Here is a 17,507-nt window from a genome sequence, read left to right as displayed (position 1 = left end):
TTTAATTAGTTTTAAGGGATTGCGTCGTTTATGTAATAATCAGCTTGTTTTTAATACAACAGGATTATTCATTATAAACCGAGTTTAGTGATAACCACGGCAACGCCGCGTTATTTTAATTAAACTGAGAAGATTAAACCCGTGTGCCAAATGGATTTTGCACTGGAATTTTACAAATAAAAGAATATTTGAGGGCTTTACTTTTTTCTCAAGTAGAATAGCTCTTTAAAATATATTGAATTAGTTATTTACATCACTTACCACTAACCACAGCGGATTTGAAATCAACTTTTTTAATTACCATGTATCAAACTGCCAAAGTCACGCCCCCCAGTGGTGAACCATTGAAATTTCGAAACACTTACGACGTAACGAAGCCTCGTTTACTAAAATCACGTGACTTTGGCAGTTTGATACATGCTTCGAACCACTGATTCGAAACAAAAGATTCGTAAAACTTCGATGAAGCAGTGTTTTGAAATCGCCCATCACTAGATATTGTTGAATAAAGTCGTTATTTTGTTTTTTTGGCGCACAAGAAGTATTCTCGCCGCTTCATAACATTAAGGTTGAACCACTGTAGTCACATGAACTGTTTTAAATACGTCTTTCTGGGCATTGAAAGTGTTAATTATCTTGATGTCAATGGAGGCCTCACTGAGCCATCGGATTTTATCAAAAATATCTTAATTTGTGTTCTGAAGATGAACGAAGGTCTTACGGGTGTGGAACGACACAAGGCTGAATTTTCATTCTTTGGTGAACTAACCCTTTAAATTGTTTCTTGCCATAATACACAAGTCAACTACACGTGCAATTAAGCATTTCATCTGAATTCAGTGTTGTAATCCACATGGTTTATTTCTACTGCTCGTAAACCTTTTTGAGAATATTTGGTGAGATTTGCATTTGAGACTGTATGTGTGTGAATAACAGACTGAGCTCATTACACTCTCAGCACTTTTATGATTATGTTTGAAGAGTCGCTTCAGTGTCGTGCCTCATTGATGACCACAGAAGCATATCAGATAAAAAAAAAAGTATAGCGAAGATTTTTGCTGAGACATCACATGTGCATGCTTGTGTACATGATGTGAATACTCTCCACCTCCTACTGTATATAAATCACTGGTCTCAGAAGGGTCTTTTTTTTGTTCGTGCAGCTTCCAAGGCTCAGTTTATCTCACTAAAAGGAAAAATGGCACTTCAGGATGTTTGTGATTTCCTGGAGATCCTTGATGACAGCAGCCCGTGCACTTCTCTGGCGAATGAGATGGGATACATGTGGAGGACACCGTTTGAGTTTGACAGAGATAGTCCTTTTCACTTTCTTTTCCCCCCTCAGCAGAACAGCAGAAAACACAAGACACCAACTGTTCTCTCTTCAACTTTATCCTGTCTGTCACCTCACCAGCAACCCTTTCAGCTGTCACACGGTACCACCACTTTGGGGTTTATATTTCAGGATGGCGTGATAGCCGCTGCGGACACTCGTGCCAGCTGTAAGGGTCTGATTTGCTGCCCGATAAGTCAGAAGATAATGCCCATCCACTCTCACCTGGTGGTCAACACCTCGGGAAGCGGTGCCGATTGTATGCTATGGGAACGGATTCTCACCCGAGAGATGAGGCTTTACCAGCTTCGCCATCGCAGGAGACTAAGCGTCAATGGAGCTGCAAAGCTGCTCTCCATGATGCTTCATCCATTCAAAGGCACTAATGTGTGCGTGGCGGCTACTCTATGTGGATGGGATGGAGAAGAAACTCAGGAAACCCTACGGTCTAGCGTGGAAATGGCAGATGTTACCACTGTATCTGCAATTTCAGATGAATCTGCTCTAGGTAGTAAGAAAATGGCCTCAGTAAATGAGATCTTGAAGGACACTCATGCACTAACTTTGTCAAATCAAAATACAAAAAATGTCCTGTCTAGTTTTGGAGGACGGTCTGGTCCCAGGGTGTGCTATGTTTGCAGTGATGGCCTGCAACTGAAAGGAGAGATAATATCAGTGGGCTCAGGGTCACCCTATGCATACGCTGTGCTTGATGATGGTTGGAGATGGGGAATGACTGTGGATGAGGCGGTGGGACTGGCCCGGGAGGCAGTTTTCAGAGCCACTCACTGGGATGCCTACTCTGGGAATAATGTAGACCTTTTCCACATCACTGCCCATGGCTGCAGACGCAGAGACAGAGAAGATCTGAAGGAGGAGTACTACAGAGAGAGGGAGAGAGAGAAGGAGAAGATCAAGGAGAGGGAGAAAGAGAGACAGAAGAGAGAGCTGGTTGAAGGGGAAGGTGAAATATATTCAGGACACTGTGGATAGGGACACAAAAGATGGAAAAACAAAAGACACAGATGGAATGTGAATGTGATGGACAGAAATAGCAGTCGTGAGTAGAACGATGTCAGGCAGTTCACTTGACAGCACAGATAATAAAGAATACAAAATGCACAGGGAAAGCAAGTACGTTCTCATAAACTATTTTTATTTAAACCTAATTTATAAAATAGTTATAAATACACTGCATCTTGTTTCAGGTTAAAAATTGTAATCAGAAAAATTGTGGTTTTTCCTTGATATTGTAGCAACAGACCAAGAAGGGATTGATTTTTATTTATTTATTCTTTAAAGCATACATTTTAAATCAATATTATTCAACAAATTTCATTAAAGTTCACTTTCAAATGAAAATTAGCCCAAGCTTTACTCACCTTCAAGCCCATCCTATGTGTATAAGACTTTCTTCTTTCTGATGAACACAATCGGAGAAATATTAAGAAATATCCTGATGCATCTGAGCTTTATAATGGCAGTGAACGGGATCAACGAGTATGAGCTGAAGAAAGTGTCTCCATCCACATCCATCCATCATAAACATACTCCACACGGCTCCGGGGGGTTAATAAAGGCCTTCTGAAGCGATGCGTTTATGTAAAAAAAATATCTATATTTAATAACAAGTTATGAAGTAAAATATCTAGCTTCTGCCAGTTAACTTATGAAGTACTTTCTTTGTAAGTTGAATACGGAAGACGGTCTGGCGGAAGCTAGATATTTTACTTCATAACTTGTTAAATATGGATATTTTTTCACACAAATGCATCGCTTCGCTTCAGAAGGACTTTATTAACCCCCTGGAGCCGTGTGGAGTACGTTTATGATGGATGGATATGGATGGAGACACTTTCTTCAGCTCATACTCGTTGATCCCGTTCACTGCCATTATAAATCTCGGACGCGTCAGGATATTTATTAATAGAAAGAAGAAAGTCATATACTCCTAGGATGTCTTAAGAGTGAGTAAAGCTTGGGCTAATTTTCATTTGAAAGTGAACTAATCCTTTAATACGAGTCAACAATGTTGGGGGTAACACATTATAAGTAACTTCAGTTACGTAATCAGATTACTTTTTCAAGTAACTAGTAAAGTAACGCATTACTTTTTCGATTTACAACAAAATATCTAAGTTACTTTTTCAAATAAGTAACGCAAGTTACTTTGTTTTCACATTTATTGACTGACACCTCTCTGGTCCCCAAGTTGAGAGAAATTGGGAGTAAGTGCAGAGGCGTTGTGTGCGCTAAGCATATATAGTCTAGACTAAATGTGAACATGCATTTCACTTGCACAAAAACAGAGTAAGTATTCCTCAAATTGAATAAAAACAGTGAAACACAAACTCAGAATATGACCTGCAATAATTAAATGTTAAATTACACAAATATACTTTATGTATTTAATCTCACTTTATTAAGCACTGACCTTCGATGATCCAATTCAACCATAATAAGCAAAAATGACTTTAGATAAATAATCTCATTTTTTGTTTTTATTGCTGAAGTAAGAGTGTTGAACTTTCTTCTCCTGCATCCTATTCTTCTTCAATCCAGAATGGCAGCACAGCTGAAAGGTTTTTCTAAGCTGCGCCCTCTACAGGTTTGAATTTGCATTCCCTTCAGCCTGAGGCTTTTTCATTTCACTTTTGGAGTGAAAGCACCTTTACATTTGATAAAAAGATAACTTTTTTGTTAACAAAAAAAACCAGCAAGCCCAGCCTAGATGAGAAAAGGTAATGCAAAAGTAACCTAACACCGGTTTCATGAAAAGTAACTAACACAATTAGTTACTTTTTTTTAGAGAGTAACACAATATTGTAATGTTTTACTAAATAACTTTCCCCAACACTGTGAGTCTACAATTTAGTCCATGTAAAATAACTGACAATGTGCAGTAAATGTTGCCTTGTATGGAAGTTAGAGGGATAGTTCACACAAAATAAAAAAAATTGTCATCATTTACTCACCCTCAAGTTGTTCCAAACCTGTATGAGTTTCTTTCTTCTGTTGAACACAAAGGAAGTTATTTTGAAGAATGTGGGAAACTTAACAGTTCTGGGGCACCATTGACTTCCATAGTATTTTTTTTCCTATTATGGAAGTCAATGGTGCCCCAAAACGGCCTGGTTACAAATTTTCCTCAAAATATCTTCCTTTGTGTTCAGCAGAACAAAGAAATTTATACAGATTTGGAACAACTTGAGGGTGAGTAAACGATGACAGAATTTTCATTTTTGGGTGAACTATTCCTTTAATGTGTCATTCAGTAATAATTTAAGAAAATTAGCCTATACATCAATGAAACAATTGGTTTTAAAATGTCCAGGCACTATGGTAAATAGGTAAAATGAATTAACAATTTCATAGAAAGAAGATATTTTAAAGAATGTTGGTAACCAGACAGTTGACAGTATTTTTTTTCCTACTATGGAAGTCAATGGAGGCCCATTGACGGTTTGATTACCAACATTCTTCAAAATATCTTCTTTTGTGTTCAAGAGAAGAAAGAAACTCATACAGGTTTGGAACAACTTGAGGGTGAGTAAATGATGACAGAATTTTCATTTTTGGGTGAACTATCCCTTTAAACAAGTGTAGTAATTCAGCTAAAAACGGTCTTCCTGGGCATTAGATGGCGCTGCGGCGCCATGATCGTTTGCATCCTCAACATATAATATACAAGAAGCAGAACGCCGCTTCTGGTTATTATCTGAAACATGGCGCTGTCTAGTGTATTGAGGAATGAGTGTGCGGATTTCTCAGATCGCTTTGACCGGTCTTTTGCGCACGGTTGTGGCATCAACCAGACGGATCTCGGGTTTGGAGACGCACTGAACTTTGCCGTGAAACCACTGGGTGAAGAGGATGAACCGGAGAGAAAAATCGAGTTTCTTCACGGCACGACCACCTTAGCATTCAAAGTGAGTTCATTTAGCCAGCAGCTAATAGCATAAGGCCAGTTTAAAAACTATTTACTCTATCATAACTTCAGTATCTCCATTACCTAACAATTATGACCCATTCAGAACCGTGTGTCTTTCATAGAACTGCCCTAATGTTTATACAGTGTCTGTAATGAAAAGACAAAGGCTAAAGGATGATTGACTAGAAAGTTCGCTAAGTATAGCAGTGTTTACTCATTTAACTGGTTTATTAGCGCATTTCTATCGTATGAAAAGTGACATACACCGATTAATTTATTAAGTGTTTTTTGTTTTTCAAGGACCGCGCCCCCATTCGTTTCAGTAACAAGAACCGCTAACTTGTGTGTCAAAACAGAGTTAAAACGTGTTTACAGTGCTGTGAAGTCTCTAAAAGTCTGTATGGAAGTTTAAAGTATTACAGTATGAATACATACAGACTCCAGCTTTGCTACAGTAAGCCAAAGTGAAGACTGAGAGAACAAGACACACAATGACACAGCAACTAATGTGCTTTTTCATTGTGGCCTATAGAGTAGGATACAGTCTATGTAATCCTGAGTAGATGATCTTGTCAGAATCTTATGCAGACATAAGATTACATTTATTAGTAGAGCTAAAGTGAGTTTGGGTTATTGACAAATGTGTTGTCTATTTGTATAGCAAGTAATATTGTGAACAGCAGTAATATTGTGAAATATTTTTACAATTTAAAATAACTGTTTTCTATTTCAATATATTTTAAAATACAATTTATTCCTGTGATGCAAAGCTGAATTTTTAAGCATCTTCAGTGTCACATGATCCTTCAAAAATCATTCTAATATTCTGATTTGCTGCTCAAGAAACATTTTTTATTATTATCAATGTTGAAAACAGCTGTGTACATTTTTTTTCAGGGTTATTTGATGAATAGAAAATTCAAAAGAACAGCATTTATCTGAAATATAAAGCTTTTTGCTTTTCGGAGCAGAGTAGGCTCTCAGAAAGGAGATGTTTAGAGAGGCTGAATCTTCTAACAAATCGTTTTCTGACTCTTTGAGAAATGAAGTGATGTGCAATGTATATTATGAGAAAATATAATTATGAGTTTTTTGACCTTGGATGCATCGCAGAAGACCTGCAAAACAAATTTAGGAACCTTTAAAATAGCATAAGAGTGGCACTTTAAAGTTATTACACATCAGCGTTTTGTTGTTTTCTGTGAAATAAAGTAAATTAAAATGAATTAAAATTAAAATGAATCATCAACGTATTTCTCTCATCTGTCTCAGTTTCAGCATGGCGTCATTGTGGCTGTGGATTCCAGAGCGACAGCCGGCTCTTATATCGCTTCACAGACTGTGAAGAAGGTGATTGAAATCAACCCGTACCTGCTCGGCACTATGGCAGGAGGAGCCGCGGACTGCAGCTTCTGGGAGCGCCTGCTGGCCAGACAGTGCCGCATCTACGAGCTGCGCAACAAAGAGCGCATTTCAGTGGCAGCGGCCTCCAAGCTACTGGCTAACATGGTGTATCAGTACAAAGGCATGGGCCTCAGCATGGGCACGATGGTCTGCGGCTGGGACAAAAGAGGGCCAGGTAAATATCGTAGCGGATTATGACTTGGTTAGACAAAGTTGTAATTTTGTGTTGCATTTGGACACACTAATATCAAATTCTGTAATATTTATTTTATTATTATAATAATAAAAAAGTATAAATACTAGGGTTGTGACGATACACTTAGCTCATGAGACGAAACGATACACTGATATTGAGTTCACGAGAATGAGGAGACCATATTTTAACACTATTTTTAAAGAAATCTTCAATGACAAATTGGAAAAATAGTCTTTTATTTGACTGAAAGTCACAAATTGCAAAACAATGCAAGTGCATTTTGAAATGTCATGACTAATCTAGGGCTGTCACTAACGATTATTTTGATTATTAATCGAGTAACCGGACAATTATTTTGACGATTAATCGAGTAATTGGAAGATTATTTTGATGCTTAGTTAAGTAAACAGATGATTATTGTGGTGATTATTCGAGTAACCTGACGATTAATCGAGTGACCGGGTGACTATTTTGGTGATTATCCGAGTAACTGGATGATTATTTTGATGCTTAGTTAAGTAAACGGACTATTATTTTGGTGATTAAGTGAGTAACTGTATGATTATTTGTCATTTAATCGAGTAACCGGGCGATTATTTTGGTGATTAATCGAGTAACCTGACGATTAATCGAGTGATCGGGCAACTATTTTTGGTGGTTATCCGAGTAACCGTACGATTATTTTACCGGTTTATCAAGTAATATGTTGATACTTTTGCTGATTAATCAAGTAACCGGACAATTATTTTGATGATTAACCAAGTAACCGGCGATTATTTTGACGATTAATTGAGTAATCGGTTGATTATTTTGGCGATTAATCGAGTAATCGGCCGATTATTTTGACGGTTAAGTAATTGATTTTTTTGTGTGTGTGTGGTAATAAAACTATACCCAAGTGAACAATAGCCTTTAAAATTACTTAAAATACTTGTATAACAATGAAGAAATAATAATGGGTTCAAATAAAGTATCAAAAGCAAGTAACCATTTGGTTTCATTGAACAACACTGTTGAAATACATAATGTAATTTAATCAACTTATGTACATTGTGTATTCTTTTTTAATATTGGCCAAACTACATTTAATTTAAATTTGTACTTAATCTTTAATATTTGGTTGCCTCTTTACGATAGAAATGCTACAGCCACTGAAATTTCTGGAACAAGAATATGTGGACATCAAAACACACAAACGCAGATCGAGGGTTTAAACTTTATTTTGAAATTGCGATGAACAACAATATGCGTATTTAGAAAAATATTGATGTGTTGGCATAGGCTTATAATGATTCACATTACAAATCCGATTAAATGAAGCATGTTTAATTCCTAGATGAATGATATAAGCAACCCAAACTCACAGCATATGTAGAGTCATAACTATATGTATAGTTTGTTAACCGAGCTGCAGAGCCACTACACGTGTGTAAATGATAACAGCGTAACACTTTGCTATCAAATACAAAGTGCGTCAGACTTCATATGCGTTTTCAAATGCACGCTATTCATAGACACAACCTAGTTAATATTCTCTTATAAAATTGTCCTGTCAGCCCTGGGACTGAGGATTATGGTAATTACATATTTCGTAATGGTATTTACAATAATATTTGCTTTTAATTAAAGGTGGTTTTGTGATTTCGATTCCTTTCTGCTTCCATTAAAGGCGTTGAGCAGAAACATTCCAGCTGCAATCTGTTCGCATCTGGAATAGCTTTATGATGTAAAAGATTGTCAGAAGGGACCAATTTTTTTGTTTTGAATGATTGCTGCAGTTGGCATGGGGACAAATTATGTGATTATTTTCTCTGCTGATTTGACCCTGCCTTTCTGCTGAAACAGCTTTGTAAAAATAGCTCTATCGCCATAATTTCCTGCCAGACTCCAGCGGTAGCCGGAATCTGGTTTTAATATGCAGCACCATGGCTTTGTTTTTGAGATGAATCACAAACTTGCACATTAATGGACTCTCAAGACCTTTGCTTTTCAAGAAAATGATAAATGTCCATTTTTCTTAATTGGACATTGCGTTTAGATCTATAAGAGGCTTTTAATCTAATGGTCTTAATGGTGAGCTGCGCCCATTTTCAGTTCATTTTGTTTCTTCCTAACATGAGGAGTGCAAGCCTAAATGAAGCAAAACTGACGGAGAGATAAATTACTGCTACAAAATGCAGTTCATACGCATGACTGTGCAAACCAGGGAGCTGGTTTAGCCAGTACCACCAGATGGCGACATAGCGCTCTGTGATAGTGATGCATCCCTCAATTGCAGACACTGGGGTTTTGTAACCGCTCTACATCACGGCCAATGTGTTTAAAGAGGCCCTGCACAGTGACACAGTAATGGGAAATCAATATGCCGGTGACTGTGGGCCAGGAGGGAGCAACACCATGATGGACGCGGCTCTCAGCCAGGGCAATCGGGTCGCATGCAAAATCCTGTCAGCTCGATCAATTGGGGTTTATGCGGCGACACAGGCTAGTGTGGCCCCAAAAAAACAACCTTTGCCTGGCAGGCAAACAAAACTACGTGGTAAATCTTCCAATCAATTTTGCAAGTAATGATTGCTGTTAGAAGTTCGATAGCAGCACTGACTGTTACAATGCGTTGTGATTCAATAGAGAGGTAAATGTTGTGCAAATTAAATCAATCTTGATTAAACAGCACATTTACTGCCTTAACAATGTCTGGCACTCTTATTCCTGTGATTAAGTGTCGGTTTGCTGTGAGGAATAAATTTAATAAACTGTGACATGATTCTGACAAACATAGTGATAATGAAATTTATTGCAGTGCATGTTCTGTTGAGACCACTGTTGACGCCCCACAGCTTTAGCCCTTTAGCCTTTCTACAGATGCGTTCTCTCTTTGCTGGTTGAGTTATGAACTCCGTTTACAACTGGTATTAAAATTAATTTGTGATTCAATCACAGTGGGGTCCAAATGTTGTGTGATTCAGTCACCTACTGTTATCATTTAAAGGGTTAGTTCACCCAAAAATGAAATTTCTGTCATTAATTACTCACCCTCATGTCATTCCACACCCGTAAGACCTTCAGAACACAAATTAAGATATTTTTGATAATTCAAGATTTATTTAATTTTTTTTTATCCTCAATAGAAAGCAACGAAATGACCACATTCGAGGTCCAGAAAAGTAGTAAAAACATTGTTAAAATAGTCGACGTGACTGCAGTGGTTCAAACTTAATGTTATGAAGCGACGAGAATACTTTTTGTGTGCAAAAACAAAACAAAAACAACGACTTTATTCAACAAATTCATCTCTCCTCTGTCAGTCTCCTACGCTATTTTCGTTGCAGTTCTTCCAGGTTCTACGTCCGAACGCTGGCTTAGTATTGGCCGACGCTGTTGACGTGAGCGGCACGACGCATGCGTGTGATGCTGACGCAGGAGCCGGCCAATACTGAGCTGGCGTTCGGACAGAAACACGGAGAAGAAATTGTTGAATAAATTCATTATTTTTGTTTTGTTTTTAGTCACGTTGACTATGATGTCTTTAATACCTTTCTGGACCTTGAAAGTGGTAATTACGTTGCTTTCTATGGGGGATAAAAAAAAAAAAGATGAAAAAAAAAAAAGGTGTTCTGAAGATGAACGAAGGTCTTACGGGTTTGGAATGTCACAAGGGTGAGTACGTAATGACAGAAATTTCATTTTTAGGTCAACTAACCCTTTAAGATTTGAGCTAAAACAAGTTTTAACCTTATTCAGGTATATGCGACTTTAAAAGACTATGGGCCAGATTTACTAACAGCTTGTGTCAGCGCAAATCCTCTTTTGGTGTTAAAAAAAAATGATTGCCAGGATTAGCTAAAGACGCGCAGTGAAAAATTAGAGCTGGACTGGGCTATTTTTGCGGCTGACCTTACTGCATATGAATTTGTAGGAGTTTCCCTTTCAGATGCAAAAATTTATGGGAGGAGAGTATTTAAATGAATTATGCAAGGTGATTTACTAAGGTTTAAGCTCTTCAATTAACTGGTATTTGTTAATGTAAGACTAAATAGGGCAGTCGTGGCCTAATGATTAGAGAGTCAGACCGGAAACCCAAAGGTTGTAGGTTCGAGTCTCAATACCGGTGTGGTATTGAGACTTCACATGTCACTTAAATAACACTCTTACCATCATGTATGATATGCATGAAGTGATTACATGAGATGCATGTTGAGATGCAAGTGTTTACAAGGCCAAACAATTCAAGAAAGTGTTTCACTCTAAAATAACCAGTTATGGTCTCTTTTCTTTCTGTATCTTTCTACATTACACATTCATTTTGTATCTAATGATAATTTGTTCTCCGATGGCTTGTTGTGCACCTCTGTGAACGCATAGACAACTTTTGTCCTGCAAGGAGCTGCAAATATCAGCAGGACTTCTGTCTTAAAGATGTATGAAGTTCTTTCAACTGCCATCTCATGTTCTGTAGACACAGACACCGATGTGCATGCATGCTTGGACGTCTGTACACAGTTGCTTTGCTTTCTGAGCAGCTGTGCTCATCAGCGGCACTCTTAACCAACCATGGCTGTGTGACAATCAGCAGAGCAGTCAGCCAATCACCGGTGTATATTCCTTCCTTTTGTCTTGAAGTTGCCATTCATACATGCAGACAGCCGCTCTTTCAGCCTAACTGCCTGTCACCTTTGTGATGGAGTGCGAGGAGTCTGGCTGTCGTAACATCCCGAGATCGCTCCCGCTTCGGCGCCTCTGCTTTACGAGGGCTCGCAAATTCAAGTGCCTCTTTTGTTCACCTTTACTTCCCCACCCTTTCTCAGCGACGCAGGTAGCATGCAACGTCCGTTGTGTGATAAAACGATCCCAGGTGTTGTACGTTTAAAAAAAAAAAAAAAAAATCCCAGTCTGCTGAAGTACCCCCGCACTCCGCTCCTAATGAGAACCGGTGCCTTGCGGCTGAAAGAGACGTCCTATTGCATTTTTAACCTGTTTTTAGTCGTCACACTTGGCTCTACAAAATGGTAAATTACCTTGCATATATTCAGGGAGCTGTAACGATTATCAGGTCGAGCTAACGATGCGTACAGTGGGTGTAATTTGCTTGTTGAAGACGTCTGAGCCTCACTTCCTCAGATTGTCCTTAAAATGCCTCAGTGAGCTGATTTTGGGGTCCTTGAACTTTACTCAAACTTTCCAGAGAGCAAAAAGGAGTATTTTAGGTTGCGTTTTCAGTATTGGTGATGTTCTTCGCATTGCAATCAGACTAACCCACTCGCTCATTAAAGGGATAGTGCACCTAAGAGGGCTGCACGATTAAAGAAAAATTGAAATGTCATAACTTGTTGGATTATGCAATAATGCTTTAAGTGTTTAAAATCAATTTGATATAATCGAATCAACATGTTTCAAGTTCTCTCGGTGCCTTGGGCTGACTCATCTTGTTCGACTAGTAGGGGGCTGCATCAGAAAACTGAAAATGCTGGCCTTCAGAGGACGCAGTCCAAGGTAGGAAGGCATGAAGGCCCGTCCGAATCCAAAGTATTCCTTCATCTGATCGATTATTGAAGGCAGTATTGATGTATCATTCGCTACCTTTGATATCCCACAACCTTGTGCTTTCCATTCTGTGACAGTGGAGCTAAAAAATAAAGTTGGTGTCTGAAAGTTGAGGTTGTGGTCAGTTTGTGTGTAAATGTAAGTTTGTGACCATTGTTTTCAACTTTTGATGTAATTTCTAGTACTTAAATATTCACTTAGTTATTACCAAAGCCACGCTATTTTGCTGTAGATCATTAAACCGTTACGCTGCCTCAGAAGTCTGTCCGAAATCAGTTTCATGAGGTGCCTTCATGCGCAAACGCTGCCTTATAAGTCATTGCCTGATAGGGTAGCGAGGCAACAAGTCAGCTGCCTAAATTTTTGGATGCAGCCGGGGTGTAGTGGTACACTCATGATTCAATATAAATCACGATACTGAACTCACGATACGATTGTAATCGCAGGAAAGCAGGTCAAAATGACTATTCTCAAACTCTAAATGGTTCATGCAAAAATTTAAATTCTGCATTTACTCACACTCATGTTGTTTTTGCGCGTCATGCGAGCATGTGAACGTCCTTGTTTACTACAGTATGCGCGTTGTTTTGTTGTAAATCTGTTCATAATATAAAGCCATTTTGTCTCTTCAGAAGACTTGCATTAGACCACTTTATTTATTATTTTTATGATGCCTTTATGACTTTTTTTTTTTTTTTTTTTTTTTTTTTTGGATCTTTTAAGTTTTAGAGGTATAGAGTTCAAATGGAGGGACAGAAATCTCTCAGCTTTCATAAAAAAATAAGTTGAACAAAAATCTTATAGGTTTGAAATGCCATGAGGGTAAATACATGATGACAATTTACATTTTTGGGTGAATTATACCTTATAAATGTAGTAAGCTGAGTCTTGGATAAAACTAACTCTGTGTCGTTTACATCAACAATGCATATCGTTGCATTTTTATATAGTTATATCTCAATCTAGCGATGTATTATTACACCCCTACTTACTAGTTTGGTCATCGCAGCGAACACACACCGTATCCTAACCAGATGCGATGCGATAAGATTCCAGCAACAAACAATTTGACTGTCCACACTAGACATGGTGCGGCAATGAGAAGCGATAAAGTCAATCAAAAACCACAGCCAATCAGAAGAGAGTGTTGGCAGGCTCTCGGCAAGAGACACCATGGGCAAGTACATAGTAAAATTCATAAATATTACACCATTTAAACATTATTTAAAATACATATGGAGTGACTGAACCAATCTTTGTCATAGAATATGCTTGTGCGCATTGAGTTGACAGTTGAACGTTCTTGTGCCCATTTATTTATTTTCAAGATCTGAGGTGAATTAGCCAGTGTTGTTTTCAGTACAGCTAAAAAAGCTGGGAACACAGAATGATATTCAAACTCATATTAGATGCTTTTAACATTAAATAAAGCACATAAACAGTACCTGATATTATCATTGCCATTCTTTGTGTTGCTGTTCCAGCTGCGACGTTGCGGAGAAATGGAAACCGTTTCTAAAATAGAATTGTTGTGTGTCGCCGTTACGGCTGGTTAGGGACAAAAACTCTGATTAACATGGAAAGATACTTTTTATCGCGTGTCGTGGCGTCGCGTCTGGTTAGGACACGGTGTCACTCAAAGGCTGCATCCGTAAACTTAGGCAGCTGACTTGTTACCTCACTGCCTTATAGGCAATGACTTTGCAGGCAGCGTTTGCGCATAAAGGTACCTCACGAAACTGATTTCAGACAGACTTCTGAGGCAGCGTTATGGTTTAATGATCTACAGAAAAATAGAGCGAGCTTTGGTGAGAACTAAACAAATATTTAATTACTACAGTAGTAGTTTTCTATCTAGAAATGACATCAGAAGTTGAAAACGTTGGTCAAAAGCATGCATTTACACACTAACTGACCAGAAACCGCAACTTTCAGATGCCATCTTTCTTTTTCTGGCTCAACTGTCACCTAATGGAACGCATAGGATTGTGGGATATCAAAGGCAGCGAAGGATACATCTATGCTGTCTTAAAAAATCGATCAGATGAGGGGATCTGAGGAGACAGGAAGTGAAGCTAACATTAGATTCAGGACATGCCTTGATGCCTTCCTACCTTGGAATGTGTCCATTTTTAAGTTTTCGGATACAGTCAAAGTAACAGTTGCGTTTATGCTATCTTTCACCCTGCAGAACACAAAAGAAATGTTGCTTGGGTTTTTTTTTGTCAATACAGTGAGTCAAATGTTGTTTTGCTAACTTTTATTGTGTGGATAAAATCAATTGAAACACTCTTCAAAATATCTTTTATGTTCCAAAAGGTGAGTAAATGATGACGGTACTCATTTTTGGGTGAACTATCCGGTAAACCTTCCATCTGCAGCGTGGTTCTGCTCTAGCACAGATGGGACGTAGTCACCATTACTGTAGGAGTGCGTTTTGTCATAGAGCAGCCTTGAAACTTGCCCTGCTGCTGGACCAGACAGTGACCCACCAGTTCACCAAGTGTGATCTGCGTCGTCCATCATGTTTGGGGAGAGGTCAGGTCTTCAGGTATAGATCAATAATTAATTCTGGTTTTTTTGGAGTGATCAATAGCACCTCAGGCGGTGCCCCGGGTTAGATGCTTTGTTTACTTGTGCCTGGTCAGTAGCTTGCTTAATATTAGCAAGATGTAAGCTCTTTTTCTGTAATTTTTTCTTCCTGCTTTTATGTAACCCCAAGACAGAGCTCCAGCTACCGAGCATTCGGCTGTCAGAAAAAAAAATAGTAAACCAACTGTCTCCCATGATTCCTTTTCTCATATGTACATCAAGATGGATTTGACCTTGTATAGTTTAGAGCATTATTATTGATGTTCATAGCATTACATCGATCTGCTGAATTCTCTCTTAAGGGTTTTGCTGCTTCTTTTTTTTTTTTTTTTTTACCGCTTTCATCTTTCGTGGAGGCGCCTTCCTCTTTAACAGCAGGATGTAAAGCAGTACTGATGGTCTCTCTCTTCCTCTTCCTTCTGCTTTCCTCTGATTGCAGGTCTCTACTACGTGGACTCAGAGGGCAACCGTGTGTGCGGAGACCTGTTTGCAGTTGGTTCGGGGTCCATGTACGCCTACGGTGTCGTCGACAGCGGTCCTTCGCTACGACATGACCATAGAGGAAGCCTGCGACCTGGGCCGCCGCGCCATCTACCAAGCTACCTACCGTGACGCCTACAGCGGAGGCCAAGTCAACCTCTACCGCGTCCACGGCGAGGGCTGGGAAAGGGTCTCTCAGGAAGACGTGCTTCAGCTGCACCTTAAATACCAGAGCGAGAAAGCATAGAGGGAGTGGTTGGGTGGAGAAAAGGGATGAGGGAAGAGGCCACAGCGTCAATTGAGTTTCAAAAGGAAGGGTGAGACCAGTCGGGCGAAGAACGAATAGCAGATTAGCGATATAACCTGAAAGGCACTTCAGTTAACTTAATGAAATCAAATCTGCTTCCAGGAAAGTTAATGCCAACTCTTTTGTAAGAGCTGGCTCGTCTGCGCATGAGAAACGCAAGCAAAGCTGTCTCTCTGTTCCTCTCATCTTTCTCTTGAAGTTAGATCAATTTCCGTTATTTCTCACGTATGTTATTCGTCAAGTTTTCAGCCACAGTTTCAGTAGTATTACAACCCCATCCATTGCAGTTTCACTTGTTGTTTGTGATTATAAAATAAGGGGGCGCTGTATCCCAATGGACACTATGACAAGCCAGAACTCCAGTTGGCCAGATCTCGCTGAGTGGGAGTGGGCTTCTGTTCTTCTCATCTCACATGTATCTGCAGTTACCACAGTTACTAACACTATTCTCAATAAAATCTCAGATTTTTGCTATTTAAGTGTTTTTTTTTTTCTCTTGATCCTGATGTATTGGTTGGTAAGTGTTTTGACGGGTGTTCACAAGTTGTGCAGTAGATCTAAAATGAGCTTGAAACTTGAGTCACACCTAATATATGAATGTCATTACATTAGATAACAAAATATCAAACCAGCAGCATCTGCAAAGTGCCAACAAATAATGCTGTATCTTTTCTCAGAGCTGTACTTTTCTTGTCCAGTTACTTTTAGGCAACTTCTCCCTCTTTTTTAGTTAGGGCTGCATGATGAAAATAATTTGTTTATTATGTAAAAACTTGGAACCCTCTGGTCCTCTTTGGTCAAAAATGGCCAAAAACTTTTGTTTTGAAATTCTACATTTTTTTTTTTTGTTTCATTGGAATGAGATGACACTTGGTGACTTTTATCACATTAGCTATGTGAACACACAAAAAAATCATGGACATGATTTGGTTATGAAAAAGGGTCGAAAAAAAATTGTTTCACTTGGCTCCTTCGTGGTCAAAAATGACCAACATAGGAAATTAATGGGAAATATGAAATGATACAACAACTTCTGGTGGTACAAACTACAGTTTAGCCACTGTGCAGAAAAAAAAATGCACAGTAAGGAAGTGGTGACTCTAAAATGTCAAGAGTGCAATATAGACACATCCACACACACACACACATATATATATATATATATATATATATATATGAACTAGCGCGACTATAGCAGAGAGCAAGTTTTTGCAAATGTGTGAAATAAAATCAATAATTCAGCCACAAAGCAGTAAAAAAAAAAAAATGAACGGCAAGGAAAAGGTTACGCAGGAGTACAAAATGGACACACCCAGTCAAACGCACTCTCACTGAGAGAGACGCACTATTATACACAAATGAACCGGTGTGGCTGTAACAATATGGTAAAATTGAGCCAAAGGCTCAAAAAAAAAAAAAGAGGTTGAAATCAGATCAGACCCAGATTTATTAAGCTGTGATAAAACATACATGTTCATTTTTGCCGCATTTTTATTGAATTTTGATGTTGTGTGTAAGAAAATGTCGTCCTCTGTGTTCAGGTTTGACTATAGTAAAATTAATGCAAAAACTGACACTTCAAATTAACATTTTAAGGAAAAAAATCTAAACTTCGACAAAAAGTAGTCTTTGGGAATGTCTAAGTATAAATCCAAATCCTAAGTACGTGTCTGAAAACCACTAGAGAATTTATAAGCCATTTTATATAGAACTATATAGGAAT

General features: G+C 38.5%; 2 protein-coding genes across 2 annotated transcripts; both read left to right on the top strand.

Moving 5' to 3' along the window:
* The first annotated feature begins 1,198 nt into the window (after positions 1–1,198).
* Positions 1,199–2,326, top strand: psmb11a (proteasome 20S subunit beta 11a). The gene is made up of 2 exons (XM_051868330.1): positions 1,199–1,753; positions 1,943–2,326. Exons 1-2 carry the CDS (start codon positions 1,199–1,201, stop codon positions 2,324–2,326), a joined length of 939 nt encoding a protein of 312 aa, XP_051724290.1.
* Positions 2,327–5,011: 2,685 nt separating this feature from the next.
* Positions 5,012–16,258, top strand: psmb5 (proteasome 20S subunit beta 5). Its single transcript, XM_051869385.1, is given in 4 exon segments — positions 5,012–5,262; positions 6,537–6,843; positions 15,437–15,540; positions 15,542–16,258. Coding segments are annotated over 4 exon segments (798 nt in total). The 5' UTR covers positions 5,012–5,058; the 3' UTR covers positions 15,725–16,258.
* The last annotated feature ends 1,249 nt before the right edge of the window (positions 16,259–17,507 follow it).

Source organism: Ctenopharyngodon idella, chromosome 2 (genome assembly GCF_019924925.1).
Source record: "Ctenopharyngodon idella isolate HZGC_01 chromosome 2, HZGC01, whole genome shotgun sequence".
Classification (NCBI taxonomy): domain Eukaryota; kingdom Metazoa; phylum Chordata; class Actinopteri; order Cypriniformes; family Xenocyprididae; genus Ctenopharyngodon; species Ctenopharyngodon idella.
This window is presented reverse-complemented; position numbering and strand designations above follow the sequence as displayed.

Coding starts and splice junctions, on each gene's coding strand:
- psmb11a (XM_051868330.1), top strand. CDS start 1,199: ATGGCACTTCAGGATGTTTGTGATTTCCTGGAGATCCTTGATGACAGC. Junction 1,754..1,942: donor CTACTCTATGTGGATGGGAT/GGAGAAGAAACT, acceptor AGTTTTGGAGGA/CGGTCTGGTCCCAGGGTGTG.